The 20,304-nt window shown below is 40.1% G+C and overlaps 1 protein-coding gene across 3 annotated transcripts in view; it reads right to left on the bottom strand.

Annotated features, from left to right (window-relative positions):
* Positions 1 to 20,304, bottom strand: part of plppr1 (phospholipid phosphatase related 1) — a 63,109-nt gene that overhangs the window by 7,761 nt on the left and 35,044 nt on the right. For all 3 annotated transcript variants that reach the window (XM_063889506.1, XM_063889505.1, XM_063889507.1), the window contains exons 3-5: positions 10,884 to 11,072; positions 3,576 to 3,708; positions 147 to 397 (exon numbers count right to left, since the gene is read on the bottom strand). In XM_063889506.1, coding sequence (XP_063745576.1) covers positions 147 to 397; positions 3,576 to 3,708; positions 10,884 to 11,072 — 573 coding nt within the window. The remainder of the gene's footprint in view (positions 1 to 146; positions 398 to 3,575; positions 3,709 to 10,883; positions 11,073 to 20,304) is intronic.

The raw sequence follows: 20,304 nt of genomic DNA on the forward strand, positions 1-20,304 counted from the left end.
AAAGCAATATACAACACATTTAAGAAGACATTTGAGTTCTTCTGATGTCTAAAAAGGAGAAAAGACAATACCTTAGCAACTGGTATAAAATGTACGATGGTAAACCTTGAACTTTATGAAAGTGTCTGCTATGCCATTTGTCTCACCGTCAGGTAAACAGCAGAGTAAACACTCAGCGAAGCGTCCTTGGATGGGAACGACCGGCGAGCGCTTTCCACAACAATGGGGTTCCCGGTGCAGATGTTGCCGTTGATGATGAACTGGTGATTAAAACGACACTCGGTGCCGGTGTAGTTGGGCTTGCAGACAGACAGGAAGTATGGCGAGAGACCTCCCGTCACCACCTGGCCCGCATTTACGAAGATGTCCGTGGCAAACAGACCAAATGCGAACACACCTGGGGAACAAAGACACACAAGGAGGAATTATAGCCCATTAAAAACATTAGGAACATTAAGACATCACCGAAAAAACCCTTAAAAGCTTCACCCACATTACCACTTTGGTGCTATCACCTTATATCCGGGGTTAAATTGGCCTGTGACCATGTGGCTCCCAGTGCTGGCACTTAAGCTCCCAGCTGTCATTAGGCAGAGCTAAACCCCAGAATATCTAATGTTCAAATTATTCCAAGAAAAACATAGGAAATGCAAATTGTATTGATTTGGCAAAAATGAAATTTAAGTTCAAAGTTAATATGGAAAGGATAAAAAAGTGGACAATAGGCAGAGAGAGAAACATAAACGCACACAAAAAGAATAGCCTCTTATATGAATGATTGCACTGACACTTTCAGCCCACCAACCCTGACCAATGTCTGCGTCTGCATTCCTTTAGCTGTGAAATATGACTGCTGATTATCTGGCCTGCTTAGCCATGAAATTACTCTGCTTTGTATTCTCATCCAGTGGGGGGGGGGGGGGGGGGGGGGGGGGCTGAGGGCGATGGTGGGGATGCTAGTGAGGGGTACAGGGACACGATTGTGTGAAGGGCATCGTTGAGGGAAATGGAGAGGGGGAATTAGGGTGAGAGGAGAAGAGATGGGAGGGGCCGCGGGAGAGAGGCAAACTAAAAGCCCCACTGATCCTACAAATTTGAGGGATTGTCCGGGAGCAGATGGCGGTATAAATCATGCGAATTGCCTAATGAATGTCTGATGAGTGTTTTATAAATTGAAGGGACATTATTTAAAAATGAACAATACGGATATGATTGCGCCAGGAAAGTCCAACCGCCGACCTCAATTACTGGAACAGATAGCAACGAGTCTGTCAGTTTGCCCAGTGCAACACAAGCTCTGGGGCTTTAAAAATGAGGATTCAAAGTTGGAGCTGGATGTGGGCTCTTTTAGAAAAGCGATACAGGTGTCAAAGATTACAATGAGGTGTAAAGCAGCCCTAGTGTAAGGAATACATGATCCAAATATCGCTTCTATATGATGCAACGTGTTTGATTAAGATGTTTCATAGGCGGATATGGTTTTAGAAAATCATGTATCACAGCTGGACTAGATCCCACTTGGCTCCCTTCCCTCAAGAAATCTGTTCAGTCACGCCAGTTTGCTGTATTTTAACGCCTTAACCAGCAAGTTAAACATAAGATAAGGTTTATATCAAAGCAGATGGTGTGTTCCACCAATGAGGATACAATCCAGCGTAATTGGAAGGGCTCTTGGAGTGCGCAGACCTTTGTCAATCAGGATTCGCTCCAAAAAGAAGTAATGGGTTCCCCCTTGGCCAATGCTACACCATTTTATCAAGTTTCATGAAATTTGGGCCAGTTGTTTGTACGTTATCCTTCTGACTACTGTTAAACAAACAATACATAAAACCTCCTTGGCAGTGCTAACCAGTTTCGATTAAACCACTGATGTTTTCCAAAGAGTGTAAGGGTTGGTTTTCCCTCTGCATCCTCAGGCTTCCTCCTCGAGTCCAAAGACATGCAGGTTACGTTAATTGGAGTCTAAATTGCCTATTGGTGTGAATGTGAGCGTGAATGGCTGTCCGGTTGTCAGGTTGTGATTGACTGGCAAACTCTAAGGATAAGCAGTTGCAAATGATGGATGATACACGGATGGTGTACCAAAGTGTAAACTCGAGAGGATTACAAAACAAACCAATATTCTTTTTTTTAAATGGATGTACATAGTTATTTAGTATCTATAATGTAATGTTGTTCACAATAACAATGTGTAGCTGTTTGCAACTGTTGACAAACCATACAAAAAGCCTTTTATAAATTATAAATGCAGGCCAGGGATTATTTAAACCAAGCCCATTGCCTACATCTAATGGAAAACACACTATTACTGTATGATCTCGACCCATATCATCATCTAAGGCAACAGTCCAACTTAAACCCCTCCAAAGAGCAGCCAATGTATCATAAGGTCCACAGCTTTCATTAATTCACTGTATCTAGTGTCTGCATATCTCTTTTACTATATTTTCAAATAACAAACATGGACGATCAAATGTTCTTACCTGAAAACGTAATTTTTTAGTGCTGTCACAGATAGTGATGGAAGAAGCTGCTGCTATCCTCCCCCCTGGCTGACCTTGTTAACCTCATGTTGTGAACTCTCTCATTTTGTCCTTCACTGTGCATCGACCATTCTTTGACAACAGAAAAATGGCCTATCCCGTCATATATCATGTTGTTTGTATGTTTCTGATTGCTTGAAGAACCCATGTGTCGGTCCACTGCTTAGGTTTCACGGTCTCCTTTCCCTCTTTTTTCTTGGCAGGATATATGAGTCCTTTTTACATGATGCTGGAGTTGTTTGAAATCTCAGAACTGACACAACATACTGATCTTAAATACCAAAATCCTCAAGCTTTGATTCATCAGTGTAACTCTTCACATATCTCTCTTTTTGCGTTGGAGCTCCCCTCACAGGTGATTGCCGGAAGCCATACTGAACTGTCAGCTTAGTCATACAGCGTGTTGCTCCCTGGTTAAGAGCTTACTGAAAGACTGTGAAAGCCACATTGAAAATCCTGATGTTGCAGATTTATTGTTTACTGCGCTAATAACCTCATAAACCGAGCTTACATAGACTTGTAGAAGACTTCATGAAAACAAGGCTGAATGCAATCTAAGCATCTTAGTGTCACTGTGATATGAATGTGGATGTGATCACTGAAGAGGACACAGTCATGCTTTTGAGTAATTATGTTATGTTAGTAATTATGCGTAGCTCCAACATAACAAAATAATAAGCAATCAGCTGAACATGACCCAACCAACTGACGTTATGTGTTTCAGTCGTACAAATGCCCGGACAAAGGACGCAGCCAAGGACGCACAATGACTGAGCACCCAGCGGCGTGTTGGTGGCTCATGGTTTCATCTTAGTCATGGATAAAAATAAGTGTGGTAAAACATATCTTGTCATAGTTTTGGTTAACAGAGTCAAGGGAATATCCAAATTAGCACTACATTACTACATATAAAAGGCTTGCATACATCATTGTGTATGTGTGTGTGAGTCATTCGTCAATCTGAAGTAGCTAATACCTTGATCCGCATGACGGAGCTCAAGGCAGTTTGGCGTTATTGGCACGAAAACTTACCTACGAAGCGTACGATGCGGCGTATAAGGGGGTTGAGGTAACAACAGTCTCCTGTCACAATGGTTTTCTCCTGGGCCAGAAGAGCTTCCCTCGTCGATTTCATCACATACATGGACACCTCTCCGACGAAAATCTTAGCACAAATACAAGGAAAATGTCAGAGAGGGATACAAAAAAATATGATGAAATTCAGACAGAGAAGGAAGAAAATACCTAGTTAGGCATGCCTGTGTACATAGACCACTGTGTCTTGATGTAGCCTTTCTACGGGTCCATTATAGTTTGGACATTACATCAGGTCTAATGGAAAAACTGCTGCTGGACAAACACAATAAAACTCATCGCCGGCCGCCTTAGGTGATGCAGGGTGCTACGAAAATATATGTGTGTTTATGTCCAGGATTGTATGTGTATGAGTGTTCACGTGGTTTTGTATTTTGGTGCGTTCGTAAAAGAGTTTGTTTCAAGCCCCCAGGATAGGTAACAAAACTCCTGTGTTTTCCTCCCGCTTGTGTATGCCTTTTTATCATCAACATGCTCCTGTTAACTTTAATATATATTTTATATAGCAGTGGAAGCAGCTGGTTTATGAAAAGTAGTGAAGAAGACTCCACATGAAAAGGGTACGAATTTTCAAAATCTTTGCCGTGGATTCAATCCTGTCTGTATTCGTCAACATAAATAATAGAGAATTATTATTTTCAAACACTTCTTTTCTACTGGATGATGACAGATGAAAAAGCATGCAAATACCAATTGAAACTCTCATAGATGCATCATGACAGAATAAATCCATCTTTTGATTCATATCGACCCAGAAACATCGGTCTTCAAAGGCTACCCAACCAGAAAAAAAAACCCTTTATCTTCAAACAGTATGAGCCTGTTAAAGGCAGGCAACTTGTGTCATGTCAAAATGTGATTTTTTTTTAGGCAGAGGAGGGTTAGTGTAAGCGTAAAAGAAAACACATTTGCTACAGGCTATTAATATTGGGTAGTTAAAAGGAAAAGTTAATGATCTGAAAGGCAAAATGATTCATGGGGTTCTTTAAAAATCGTGGATATCACATAATGAAAGTTAATCAATTAGTTACTTGACTTCTGTTTGAAGTAGGCAAACAGACCTTTGCTATTTTTGATATAGATGTAATAAACTAAATACATGTTGGTTAACTATAAAGGAAGCTCAGATGTAGAAATGAAAGTCAAACTTAAAATACCTTTATCAAAACAAGTTCCTCTTCATTTCGCTCCTTTAAATGCTAATAAAAGTAAGAGTCATTTCCTGATAAGTTTTCCTAAATTATGACTTTGACCTTCTTCAGGCAACTACTAATCGCCTTGAAGTATTTGTCTCACTAGAGTCTGCCTGAGCACTGAAAAGGTTAGCAACCACTGACTGATCTTCTTATTTCAGCTCGTGTGACCCCCACTCTGTGAACTGAACTGACTGAGAACAACTATCTCAAAATGTAACGTCAGAGAATTCGCTAACAACTCGGCATTTAACTGAAACTTTGGGCTGTCTGAGCAGAAAATGAAAAGCTTGAACAAAAGGCACGAAAAATCAAACACTTATCCAACTATTAGAGCAATTAGCTTGACACTAAATTAAAAGAACAGACTTCTTGCAATGACCCTTACAAAAGTGTCACAGATTTATGGGAGCTCGGGTCTGCAAGACCATCAGTTTGAGTGCCTAAAATGATAGACAGTGACCGCCCAAAGAGTTAAGGAGAACTTTTTTGTATGGGTTTCACATATTTATTCCCTTACATACCAAATGTGACAACCGTCCCCTGTGGAAAACCATTAATGATTCATGGTGCGGTCCCCTCCATCTTACTGGCTGCCAAAAGTCAGAGATTTTTGAAAACATAATCAGGCATGTAGCCTGAGGTAGCAGAAAACTTTTCTTGATTGTATACAAGCTGTGAGGTAAGTGTCAAATTCCTTTATGAATTGGAAGAAAAACAAGCCTTAGTATTTAAATTTGACAAAGGTTATTATCTCAGCCTAGGAGGGTAAGTTTTCAGTTCAGTTTGTTTGTTTGTCAGCAGTATAACGACAAACTTCTGGGCCCGATTTTCATGAAACTTGGTGGGAGGGTTGAGAATGGGTTAAGGAAGATTGTTTTTTCCCAATTATTTTGGCTGGAACACAATAAAAACGACCAAGACAATAGTTTATAAAATATGACTTAATGTTGCACTGATAAATATTTTTATTTAAGAAATGGATAAAAAGACTTGGTGAAATGTCAAAGGTGGAGCCCTGAACCCAACAGAAAAGCTAAGATCTTCTGTGCAAATAGCTTAATATTTACCCCTATTTACTGTTAGGCGCCTTGTGGCTCTAGAAATTGTGACACAAAGAAAGAAGTAGGGTTGATGACTGGGTCAAACAAAAACTTAACCTTCATCTTGGACACAGCTGTTCATGTCCGACTTATTAAATGACTTATGTTGTTATGTTACATTGATCGTAATTGACGCATGTAACCTGAGCTACGTCAAAAATTAACTAGTTTTGAACCCAAACCATGTGTTCCTAAATACTAACCAACTTGTTTTTTTGTCCGAACCTAAACATCCTCAGATTAATAACAAATGCCAGTGGTCGGCAAAGACCAATTCTGCCATTGACGTATCTTGTTTCATCTTGTTATGAACATCGTTTTGGATTTACCGCGACTGAACTGTTTGGTTCAGCAATGGTATGACACATGTAGCCTGGCTCCTCCCTCTGACGTACTTCCGCTCAATTTTCATTTCCCTCCTGTATGTCTTGGTTTTCGGTATATTCGCGGGTTTTCTCAGGCCAATCTTTACCTGTCCAATCAGCGAACAGAGGGAGTGTCGGAGAACGATGACGTAGAGGTTGTGCGCGAGTTTGAGTTGTAGTTCAGCAATGGCGGTGGAGAAAGATGCTGCACCGCATGACATAGGTCACGACCAAACGTTAGCGATTGGTTATGGCAAATCCAGAGTGGCACTGGGCAGATCCAATAGTTTTAAACTTCAACAGAGTAACCGCCTTCAAGTAAAAATCACTTCTCAATGGGGAGTGGCTAGAATCTCTGTACAAATTAAATGTAGTACAGTCTGGTAGGACCAGGCTATGACAAAATCCACTGTAGACATCCAATTCACCTTAGCACTGTTGACAGGCAACGTTAGCAACCAACCGGTGACCATAGTGGATTATTTAGCAACTAAAAAAACAGGTATTTCCCTCAGGAATCTTTGGAGACCAAACCAGAGCCAAAATAAAAGTAATAAGTGTCCTTATGGATGGCTACAACTAGGACACATGTTGAATGTTACGGTTGCTTCATATCTGCTGGAAGTGTAAATAGCCAGCTGTTAGCTCAAACACTTAATAACGACTTAATAAGGAGAGAAGATGTGAAGCTGCTGTAACTTAAAGCTTGTTATGCATCCCAAAAGTGAAGAAGAAATCAATTAACGCTGCTTTAATGTCTTCCTAATGAGCCTATTATTTTCAGTATGGCCACCAAGGGACACATAAAAGGAAGTGGAATGAGTCATTGAGGCCTTAAATTGGTATGGAAAAAATGATATGGCTTTTTTGCTTTTTACTTTCAACTTTAGACAGAATTGATCCTAAGTAACTTCTAAGTAACTTCAGTCATAGGGACTACAGCTCAGTAACTCTTAATTTCTCAGCCACCTGTTTCTATTGGATCCCTGCTAAACCCACAAGAAGAACTTCATGCTTTTAATTTGTTGAGGATGAAGGATTGACTTTTATGGTGCCTGTCCTTAGCTGAAAAGCTTTATAGCCCGTTACATCAAAATGACCCATCTAACCTCTACAACCTCTCATTGGTTTGGCCATGTGGAACATTCTTAATAAATTACTGCCTCCTTGCTAATTGGCCAAAATCCCAGCCTTGTCATCATTAATTCTGATTGGCTGCTCTTTGGTTTTTATAAGGCATACGCCGACAGAGCGATATACAGTATGTAGCGCAACTTAAGCACCTGACACAGCACTCTCAAAGGGCACTATTAAAAAGTTTGGGATAAAGACACTAAGGCCACATATAGCCAATGAGAGAGCTGAAAAAAATGGGAAATGGGAAATGACCAGCAGTGTTAAACAAAAGTTGAACAGCTGACACAGCACTCGGTGTGTGATCAGGGACAAGCAGAAAATAAAGAAGAAAGAATTCATCTTATTAGGATTGAATGAGTTTTATATAAAAATACTTTTGTTTAACCGTCAGACAAAATATACCACATAATTTAAGGGAAAAAGAGAACTTTGTGCCCAGAGAAAGGTTGGTATTTATTTAACGTCAGTCAATATTTATATTTTTCAGCTGTGAAAAATAATGTATATTACATTTTTGACCTATCAGAGCACTCAATTTATTTTATTCCATTATGTCAGAGTGTGTGTGTGTGTGTGTTTGTCTCCGGTAGCGTCTACACACCAACTAGCTACAAGAAGTGAATGCAAACTACAACTAGTTCAATTAAAGTGGCAGTCATCCAGGTTTTACTTCAGAAACAAACCGGTAACAGTGTTTAGAGCCTTCGAGCACACCCCAAGTGTCCCAGATAATAAACACAAATAGTGGGCGGCACAAAGAGGCACAGTAATATGTCATTAGAAATGAATGGGTGGCATCTGTCCAGGGAACAGACATCTTTAACGATCCCATCCCAGATTAAGTGCCTCTTGAAATCGTAATAGAAAAGGAAGATGTCTCTTGATGAGGAACCTGGGATATCAATATTGGAAACGTACAGCACACCGCTAAAAGCCTTCAAAGGCACTCAATTTTAAGTGTTATATGACTTGTGGTACTTGACCAAGAAAGGGACATCAAATTCCATAATGACATCAAAACAGTAAGTTATGATCCAGTGGTGTAGTTAGCCATGAAGAGGTATGCTTTGAAAAAGTATTCTGACATGCCCAGACTCCTACAGTCATCCCTGTCATGTGGCTGAGCGGAGCCACCTGGGCCACCTTGTTAGGTACCGGGTTGAACCATCAATCAGTTATTTATCTTTATTCATACAGATATGACATGGAATAACTTTTCCTTATCCAAGCTTTTTTCTGTTGCAGTGTGTATTAACCTTGGTGATTTTTACTGGTTCCATTACCTCCCAAGCAATGGATAAGTCCAATTAAGTAACCCCCATACAGTGGTTTAATCCAAACAAGGAGGGGTATAAAAAGCTTTTTGCATTGTCTGTGGGTTTTGGTGGCAGCATGCTGGGAAGCTGGGATATTTTTAGGACTGGTTTCAGTGTGATTTAAGGTTTATAAACTCACCAACCGTTATGCAATGGACTTCTGCCAGATTTATGCAACAGAATAAACCAAAAACATACTTTTAAGACCGGACCATAACATCTGTTTTGTGGGACTAACTTGTTCCTTGGCCTTTAATGGTGAAACACTCTTTACAATGTGTTAAAAAAATCTTAGAAACTGGTCAAAATTAAGTGATTCAGAGATGCATGGTGCCTGGTGTGTGTTGGAGTCTACAAGCATGGAGCTTAACTGACACCTAGTGGCTGTATGCTGCTACGCCTATATGAAGTCTGAGTCAGCAATGCAGAGATCTTGCCCTACATTTATTCACAACACGTCACTCAGCCTTACAACGTACTTCACAGAACCTTTTTCAGACACTCAAAAAGTTCTCGCAGGCGGCACAGGTGTAATCAACAACACTAACGGGGGCCTTGTTGACTGATACACTTAAACAGCACAGAGCCATCCTTAGCGGAGTTAATTACACCTGTGCTCCTCCTGTGATGACAGAGCCCATTAATGTTATGAGTTACACCTGCAGCTTTACTGCAAGGTCGTACTGCTGCACATAGCTATCTTTGTACACCGTGTGTGTACAAAGATAGCTATGTGCTCCTATGTATCTTGTTTTTACTACCAGGAAAACATACAATTCCACCAGATGCAAATCAAACTTAGTTGACAATGAAAGTAACAAAGAGGCAGCAACGTAAAGATTATTCCCAATTCTCAACTCGACCTGCTTCACCAATTTCCACAGTTAATTAAGGCCCAATTCCAGACCACACCCTACCCACTCCCGCTCATTCTGTAGAGACACTTGCTGCTTAACGAGGCTTCCTTCTTTGAGGAGGGGCTGGCAAATACAGTGAAAAGCTTTGGAACTCCCCCTCCCCTCCCCTCCCTTTGGCAGAAACAGGAAATGCCTTAACTTTTCGTATCAACGGTTTCAAATCCTGACTAAAATAAAACTCCAAGCTGCTTATTTTTTGGAAAAGTCCCTTAAATATACATCACTTTATTATAAACGCACACATTTAGCGTTTTCTAGACTAAACTCCGGGTATATGATCATAAGTTAAAAACACGGTAACCATGAAGTTGTTTGCATCTGAAAGTCGATATTAAATGTATATCTTTTAGCACAGTTTATCAGTAAATGTTTTGGTAAAAAGTGTGTGTCATGACGGACACAGAGACCGTTGGGTCGGTCCGGCAGAGCAGCAGGTGACATTAACGTGACAGAGAATGCTGTCCATAAACAGCACAACTAAAACTAAAGTTAAGTATTCTTTACTGTATTCCTTTTCCAATGTGAGTACAATAGTTAAAACAGTATGAAAAATGTAACTTTATAAATGACCAAAAAGTATCTCTGTGGTTGTGTCAAAATGTGTTGCAAACGCAGCATGCATACAGAAGCATAGCACTGAGTCACGATGTGGCCTAGATGACTAAGAATCTCAATGAGATGCTGTTTAAGAAATCACAGCCTAGTCCAAGAAAATATATTTGTTCTACTAATGCAGCCCACATCCACTGCTCTTTCTACTCTTCACTGGAGCGCACAGCGGGTTGTTTGTGGAATTGGTGCCAAACTTATCATCTTACCCATAAAGAGTCTCATTTGACATTTCCAGCAGGGAAAATGTACTAAGGGTATAGACTAATATGCAGAAGTTACAAAAAGATAACACGCATGACTGACTTTCTATTCTGCATATTATGTGTCTATATCAAATATACAATTCAACAGAATATTTACTAGTGTGCACTTCCAAACACTGCCAAGTTAGCATCATGGGTTACTGAAAGTTAAGTCTGTCAACATTATGTTACTAAAAAGAACAAGTGGTTATTTCAATGAATGGTGTTCCTAGCTTTTGAAAACGTGAAGGCAGAACAAACACATTAGTGCCATATCTAGAAATAGTCATTTACCCTCCAGCCTGGGTCGCCAGTTTACCACGCTGCGCTGAAACCAAACATAAAAAGTGTTCTACTCACTACAGCGGTGGGGGCAGCAGCCACCACGCAGTACAGGATGAGAGGGGGGATAAAGCTGGACTCCTCTGTGCCGGGGTAGGGCTTCATCAGCTCAGCGTCGTTGCAAAAGAAGCCCTGCATGTGCACGCTGAACAGGTCCGTGCACTCCATGTAGTAGGCCAACAACACCGTGCCGGACATGATGACGAGCTGGAAGAAGAACATGTCGGAGAGAGCAAGTTGAAAAACGAGAAAGGAGGACTTAAGAAGCTTGAAAAGTCCTTAAAGTAGTTGTTTTGCGAATGAGTCCCTGAACATCACGTTGCTCCTCTCTCGACATGACGCGTCTACCAGGTTTTAAAATAAAAAACAACCATATAAATCCTCAAAAAACCTTCCCCCCCCCCCTCTCTCTCTTTCCTTTTCATCCTTACTCCCTGTATACCACCATCACTTACCACCTCCTCTCCTCCCTCACCCCCTCATCCTTTTATCCCTCTAACATCATCTTTTGTCTCTGGCCTCTTTTTCGCTCGCTTTCCAGAATTGGCTGCAGGCAATGTTATTATTTTCTCTATATATGGTATCCTTAGTCACTGCTAACGAATCAACACTGGAATATGCAATGCAAGACGTTGCACAGCAAGGCTTTTCTTAAATAGGTTGTTTTTTTTGTTGAGAATCAGCCCCAATCCTGTTATTCAAACACTAATGTGCCGGTACTGCTGCAAATCAAGCAAACATGCTGGCACTTTGCAGAGGTTTGTTTATCAAAAGAAAGAGATGAAGGTGTTTGTCCAAGTTCTAAAGCTGCCAGATAAAAAAAGGGACGAAAACATCCCCAGAACTGGAAGGAGTAGGATATCTTAGTCACACAGTGACAGTAAATGTTGATATTAGACAAACAAAACTCCCTATGATCACAGTGAAAACATGTGATAGTAACATACTTTATTTATCCTGCAAGAATAAACATTTTTATGAATGATTACTGATGCTTAGAAAGGGGCTAAACGAGCCATTTGTAATACTTCTCCCAGACACCAGGTGACACTATGCTACCACAGAAGGATGAGCACTGCCTCAAAAGGATGGCAACTCAAATCTCATGTTGTGTAGAGCGCAATAACAATACATAGTAACATGCTGGGACCATTTTAATTATTCAACATGTTTAGTCAGCCACAATAGTGATTGTTTGTGGAAAAAAATGCATGCATCTGGAGTTTAATTTAATGGATCTTTCTTTATAAATCAGTGATATTCATATAGAATTTTGGGAATTTTATGAACCACAACAAACAAAACTCATTTTGTGTAGATTCATTTTGGGACTTTGTTCTACAAAGCCTATACCAGCCCCAAGGCCCACCTCATTTAAGCTAGTATATGCTATCTGAAACTGGGGTATATAAGCTATAAGCTATTTACACCTGAGTGACTGTAGTCAACAATGCTTTTTGCACCCGGGGTCCCAATACACACTCTGTTTAAACACTTTTAGGTCATGGTTTGGATTTGGTGGTTAGGTACTATTGTACACGGAACATGAAGAACGCCCCTGTGGGAAAAAGTCCTGTGACCCAACCAATAATCTTGACCTCCTGCACAGAATTGTTCCCATTTTGCCGGGGTCGACAGCCTGATGCTACAGTATACAGGCACTATATACTGATTTCTAAATTACATTAATTTTGCCACAGCATAAGAATGGTTTTCCAGAGTCAGATACGACAATAATAAAAGTAAACATGCTAGAGCTGTTTTACTTTATGTCAATATATGATGTCCTTTCAAATCAGGCAATGAGGACTAACTCTTGTTTGATGCAGAATTGTAAACACTGTAGACCATGCAGTGTGTGTGGACCAGACTGGACAATATGGTCGGTGGGTTTCAGACAGGGATTGGTAGGAAGGTGACTGTGCTTACAGAGGAGAGAAGAGTTGGCATATCTGGTGTTGTGACAGATGGCCATGTGGAGATGTCCAGGTGTTTGTGTGTGTTACTGGTTTCTGTGCCAAATTTGGGAATAACACTAAGATAGTAAGCAATAGCTTTAGCTTTCTCCTTTTATCACAAAGGTACCCTGCTGAGGAGATTTTTACACAGTTAACAACTGGTTTGCCACAACAAGGGCTATACTTGGAATTGAATAACACATGTATTGGTTTGTTTAAAAGAAACAGATTAAATAGCAATTACACAGCCTCATCAGGAGACATTATAAATGACTTGTGACTGTAGTAACTATGACATTACGATAACATTAGAATATGTAAACAACATACTTTGGGAAAGTATTTCACATTATAACTTTGAATTGCTTAGTTAATTTGAAAAGTCACACTTATATCAATAGAAATTCAGATACTAAATATCTACAATTTAGGTTTTGAGATTTTCTTATCAAGCTTAATTATGTCTTTGCGGATATGAGACTCCTTCTGATTTTTCCCAAAATATAATAAAAAATATTGAATAAAATAGTCCTATCTGCCCAATAAAAAAACAGTTAGGTAAGAATACTTTTGCAGCCAAAACAGCCCACAGAACATTTGGATTACAAGAAATTAAACAGGTTGGTTGAAGGCACAAATGGGTAAAAGAAGCTTACACTGATAAGGAATAATGTCATGATTGTCATGTTTATCCACAAACACGTTCCAGCGGGGTAATCGGCTAAAACATTATTCATAGGACTCTGCTGAAAATATGTAAATTCCTATGCTTTCAGAAATGCCATGTAATACCTTGTGGGATCACATAGCAAAGGACGTCAGGTTTACAAGGAAATACCCGGAAAGGGCTCGGGCAGATTAATGAGAGGGGTGTACACTCACTAGACACTACACTAGAGTACACATCTTAAAATTTAGAATTACTAATGTGGCTTCATTTACTTTGACCCTTCCCATTTTTTTTTAAATATCAAAGCGCTTCATGCTAAATCACTAAAGTGACCACATTTGTACACCCCCTACATTCATCCCAATCCCACTCTCTCTTAGATCCATGCAGAACTCACACTTTCTCTACCACTCACGCCGACTCCCCCTGCTTCTCCACATTATAAATCATCAAAAAAAGTCGTAAACAAGCAGTGAGCCATTAGACATGATGAGAGTCATCAGGCGGTTGCACATTACCAAAACAGGCCACGAGAGACGAGCAATCTCAGCGTGTTCAGCCTTACTCTCTGCTCTGTCAGGTCTTAATATACATTAGTCAAGTGCTTTACTTAAGAACAAGCTTGAGGAGCTCCTGCTTTGAGTACTTCCATTTTGAACTACTGTACATTATACCTTTACTCCGCTTGATTTTGGAGGCAAAAAAAGAATGGTACTTTCAGTGTTATTTTGACTTTACTCACTAGTTACCTTTCAGATTAGTATTATAAAATTATCATTTTTAAAAGGATGATGTATTAATATAGATTAAGCTACCTGCCAGTGTTTTACATAGAATTAGTCCCACTATCACTAGCTGCAATGTTAGTGATTAGTAGTGACAATGATATCATGACAACCCAAAATATAAAAAAATTATGAGCACAGGACTTTGTAGAACACTCTATTCTGATTGGTCAATCACAGAACTCTACAGTCTGTTATTTCTTCATATCCGACCGCTGCTATAATGTAGATGCTGTTCAATCTTTTCACCTCTACACAATGGCCCTTTAGTAAAGTGAAACAAAGTAGTGGTGCAGTGAAATCCCTGCAGGCTGGAAGCCATTGTGACTTATTTATGGGCTGGCTCCTCTGTGACAATTTAACACCTGCACAAGTACCCCTTTCTTTGCAAAGCATAACTTGTGGCTTCATTATATTCCCTCCCAAGCAGGCGTCATGCTGCATTAGCAGTGTGAAGGGCAGACTGACGAGACCGACCGTCGTAAAAACGGTTATACAAAGTTACTGCAGCATGCCATTATCCCTCTCCCTCAACGGGTGCAATTCACATCTCTATTCAGGCAGGACATTTGGTGCAGTTATCCACCTTTGTTGGGTTTTACCACGCTACATTACTCTGTGACTTCTGGGAAAGTATTTCACATGGGAGAAGAGAACAAGAATTTCCTGCAGCCACCATTTATAAATCAATTACGTTTTTTATTTATTCTTCAAACCTTGAATTTGTTTAAATCCATGTTCTAAATAAAAACTGGATCACAGGACTGCCTCTGGTGTTAAAGGTGTTACATATTCACTCAACTCCATGGAGATTTACAGTGCAGGATCTCGCATACATAGCTATGTTTTGCTCACAACTTCAGCCACCTTGCTTTCAGCAGGTGCGTGGGCATACGTGTAGGCTAAATACGGTTCCAACTGTTTGCTAACACAGTCCTCACATCCCTCATCATCTTTGTATGTGGTCTTGTTTCACTTGGAGCATTCAGCATATAACGCTGCCCCAAAGTTGCCTTTAAAGGATGCCAACGTTAACGCAAATATATGACTTTACCAAGTTTGACCCCAACTTGCTCTCGTAATTCCAGCGCAGATTTTGACGGGAGACTACTAAACTTCTGTAAGAACCATAAATACCTGTGTAACGGCACGCCTGATCCATGACAAATGGCAACTGCGATCGTTGGCGTTAGGTGTGGTAACATCGTAGAAAAGGAATTTTGTTGAAGCATGCGCCAGTGTCTTCAAGTTGGACAGGAGAGTGAGGTATTGGACAAGATCCCCACTGTACGAACAGATAGTGCTCACAATACGATGGCAGCAGAGAATACTAAGATATAAGCATACGCCCTATGTAGCATGCATTACTCAAAGGGTCATCGAAGTGACTCTCGATGACAGAAGCTTTGTCGATGCTTAAGCCAAGTGGAAAAGATTGACACCAATTCTTTGAATATAATACATTTAGTAAAGTGAAAATAAAGTACTGTAAGTTTGTGTAACGTAAGTAAGTTGATACATTTGCTGCTACTGGTATCACTTGGTCTGTAATGACCAGTAGACTATAATGGTTAGCTAATGCTAGAAAAACATATTGTACAAACTTCTGACTTAATGACTCTACTTTTTCTTCTATTACAATATGTTCCAGCATTTAAATGTAAAGGGTCAGATATTAAACGTCAAGCTAAAGTAAGATTATTCGTTTTTCCATATTACTCTTCTTTTTGTTTGCAATCACTATCTACACAGTCAATTTCATAATAAGAAAACTTCTAACCAAATGTGAAAAAAATACCCATCCCTCCCTTTCTCCAGCACTCCCAATCTTTTCCCTCTTCTTCTCTTCACTCCCGAGTCTTTTAACTGTCATTCCCGACGCCCTACACCCTGAAAACAACCAGACGAACGTTATATAAATCCAACACCAAGTCCTACTTTTTCATTTCACTGTCATGTTGCGTTAGTAGACTGCAAAGAAAAAGACTGACAGGAATGGGCATCTTAGTCTGGTGTGCCTGGATTTAAGCCGTGACGCTACAGTTCTGTTGTCAAACTTGTCTTTACGTTACAAAAAAGACAGCTACTTGTTTCTCTTTTTCCCCAACAACAGTCAGTTGTTAAATGGCAATGGTAATGGTTATTATGTTGTTCCAAAGTGGGTCAAATGGTGTTCTCAGGCAGACAGCTGTTACTCTTCGTCCCGTGGGGCATACTGTTAGTCCACACACAGATTCATACCAGTCCAATATCGCTCTCTAGGGGCGTCTCTCTGTGTATGTCCCACAGGTGTTGCTCCCTGCCCTGAGTGATCACCTGTAAACAAGCCTGTGCTCAGGTCAAGGCACCAGCTTCGTTCCGCAACCTGTTGACTTTCTGCCCTATTCTTAAAATGACAATGGTTTGGCCCATCCATTGTTTGAACCTAGGCCTAACTGCCTGTTGGATGTTTTTATTTATTATTCAATTAAGATATGTTTTAGGCCAGCGAGTGCCTTTATTGTAGATACAGAGATTAAAGGGGGAGATAGAGTTGAGGACATAGCATGAAATGTTTGGCTGGAACAGGAGTTGAACCAGCTTACGTGGCAGTGGAAACCATTGAGCTATCCAGCGGCCCAACTGTCCAATTTTTGTAAATGTTTTACAACGGTTGGTCTACTATTTTGCTTCTTTCTTGTCCATTGTGTCTGAACTTTTTTATTTAAAGATTATCTTGAGAACCATTACTAGAAAGAAGAAAGCTATTTCTGGGATTTGAGTTTCTGACTACAACTGAAAAAAGTACTTGAAACAGCTAAAGTGGTAGTTCCCGCTACAGTAGGTGTTTGAAGAGTAGTTTTTGCCATGATGGCACACACACAAACTGACAAGATAAGAACATGTCTGTCTTGGCAGGAAACATAGTGTTTTTCAATGAGTGTGGGTCACAGATGTCAAATTACAGAGTCTCTGCTGCCACATACATAATTTACTATCTACCTATCTTCTCCTTAGCCTCCTTCAATCAAAATCTCAAGGGCTCTGCAGATTTCAGGCATGTTTCCTGACCAAACGTAATCAAAACTAGCAGGTTTAATGAGGCTGCGTGCTGTTCCAAAACTACATTTAAAATATTCCCCTGATAGAAGCCCTTTTTTTGTATCCTTCAGGTTAAAAATCCTATTGCGTCATCACAGCTATGAGAGGGTCTGAGCAACATCAAAAACAATCGCTCACTGTGCTCAAAATGACACCTCAGAACAATATTACATCACACAGGTACGGGAGATTGAGCTAGATGAAAGGAAGAAATCATCTCTGAAGGTTGACAGCAGGAAATTTCACAGATGATATTCATTTCCTTCCAGCCCGGTTGTTTTTGTAAAAGATTTCAAAAGGTTTCTGTTTTCAAGTCTAAGTGAGTCCTAGTTAGTTGAATGAAAGCCTGAGGCTTTATGTATTACAAAATCTCATCCATAGGAAGGAACGGGATATATCTTTTCATTCTTCACAGCTCACCTCCACAGCTTTGCAAAGCATTAATTCATTTCTCATACTTTTTTGCAACCTTTCACTTCCTGTCCTCTGTAGTACTTTCGTCATCCTATCCATTTTATCATATTCTCCTCCCTTATGTCCCTTCCTCCGGTTTCACTCCATCCCAGTCCTATAATCCCATTATTATTTCTATGTATCTTCACAGTAATTGCAAATGGCAGAAACAAATGGTAATCTTGGGGTTAAGTTACATGACTAAACAAACAAATCCACACAAATAAGTGTGTTCTCCGTCACACCGCCTCTGGCACTCGAGATGCTCCAATCAGATACTCTTTGATGCGGTCATATGACATCACTGTCTCTCTGCCTTTGCTCTGTTCGTGACAGGCAGTGTGAGTAAGATGAAGAAGGCAAACAAAAAAGAGAGGAGGAAGAGAAAAAAAAAACTGAGAATGGATAGGGAGGAGGATAATGAAGGTGACACCGTGAGAAATAGGAAGAGATGAGGGGAGAGATTGAGGGAGGGAGGAAGGAGGGGAGAGAAATGAGGCTATGAGGATGTGACAGAGACATCAAGGAGAGAGAGACGGAGAAAACGGGGATGGGATGCCATTGAGAGCGAGCTGTGGAGAACAGGGGAAGTAAGTGAAAACAGAGTCGTGAAGTTAAAGAACACTCGCTACTCAATGGGCTATTACATCGCCTCTCTGAAGAGCACTCTGCCTTTGCTCTGCTGCAATATGGAGGAAAAACATGGTGTGATACATATTTAAGTACATTGAGATTGTGATTTTGAGACAAAATTCCGCTGTGGAACACAGGATTTCACATTTTCCTCGATGCATCTTTTGTTAAACCCTCCCTGTCTGCAGGAAGATCTCCTTCACTGTTTAGCTATACCTATGTAATTCTTATACTTTATATATCCCACAAAATCTATTTGCATGTTTTCCACGTGATCGTGAAACAGGAAGTATAAAAAGCAACAAAGTCCCTGAAAGTAGACATTCTGGATGGATGGGTGGGTCCTAAAAAATTGGACATTGACCAAATATCGAAACAGTGTTCAATGGTGTTGTTTTTTGTCACGCAACCTCCGTTATTAAGTAACTTTTGTGGACATCAAGTTGTTTCCTGGGAAGATGGAGGTTTATTTTTGATAGGACTGTAAACATGTGACTTCGTATTTTAGGTAAGATATCAGACGAGGACCAAACCTAATGCAATGCAGGCCTTTTGTTAACGTCTCCAACCGAGCCCCTGCATTCATAACTCTGACATTACCCGTGTTATTTACTTATGGCTTTTGAATGTCCCTAAAGAGACATAAGGAAAATGTACAATCATTGTGATGGTTGAATAATACTCCTAATGAAAAGTGTGCTTAAGCAACATATATGAAGTAAAGTTGTCGTCACATTAAACAACAATATAAATGTGGGAAGGAAAAAAGACCAGAGTATAAAACTCTACTGTTTAGTTTTATTTGAGACGAAGATATTTTCTAATCCGTTCAGGCCACGCTAATGACACTGTCAAGGCTTCCCTTTCTGTTCTGCAGTGAAACTCACTGACACATTATGAAAACAAAACAGCCATTCCTGGATAAATGTTCTCGTCAGATAGCCAAACCCTGATGGTATTTCATCAATAACAGCTGCTCAATGATCTACTTCTTTCTGGTCTGGCTGCCAGAGATGATCAACTTTGAAAACGCAGACGTTGCTATGGCAACAGTGCAAGTCTCCCAAAATTGATTTTTAACACCAAATGTGATTAGCTGACTGTTTCATCATTAACAACGAGGACATTTCACAGTTCGATAGCTCATACTGCCTCAATGTTGCCTCAATAGTTGAACAGCAATACAATTTATGTATTGTATTGTTGTACAAAAATCAAGATACATTTGGGGTTTACCATCTAGATGTTAGACACGTGATGTTGCCGCCAACATAACAATTAGTTACACATTAATACCCCCTTTAGTTACCCATCCTAATTAAACAAATTGCACAGCCATGATGAGCAGTGTACAACTGAGCATTACATGCTGAGCAACAGCCAAGACACTTGAAAGCAGTAAATGAGCAAACTGCTGAACGGTGAGCTGATTGATCATGTCTCAATAAAAACAGTTTTCAGCAGGACATTGTTTGAAATGTGTCCATATTCATGTGTTATATGTTACTGTCTCTCATAGGCTTAAAAGTTCTGCTGCATGGGAGTAAAATTGAGATTTAAATCGACACAAGTGGGATTTCTCATCATCTATGTCTGATTTATCCTGACAAACACAAATAGGAATAGGCCATACAAGTACTTGTAGTTTCTATTACCATTGCTAAGTGAATACATGAGGGTTTAAGAGGCCCTATGCTCAATTTCAGGTTAATATTTGTAATTTTGTGCCATGTTTACTTTAACGTTCTCTATTTTTCTAATACTGCCTGCCAGTTTTCACCCTCTGTCTCAAACCAGAGCCCAGTCTGCTCTGAATGGATGGTTGACCAGCTCTGTTGTGATTTGTCAAACACTAAGTG

The sequence above is a fragment of the Eleginops maclovinus genome, chromosome 8 (genome assembly GCF_036324505.1).
Source record: "Eleginops maclovinus isolate JMC-PN-2008 ecotype Puerto Natales chromosome 8, JC_Emac_rtc_rv5, whole genome shotgun sequence".
In the NCBI taxonomy this organism is placed as follows: Eukaryota; Metazoa; Chordata; class Actinopteri; order Perciformes; family Eleginopidae; genus Eleginops; species Eleginops maclovinus.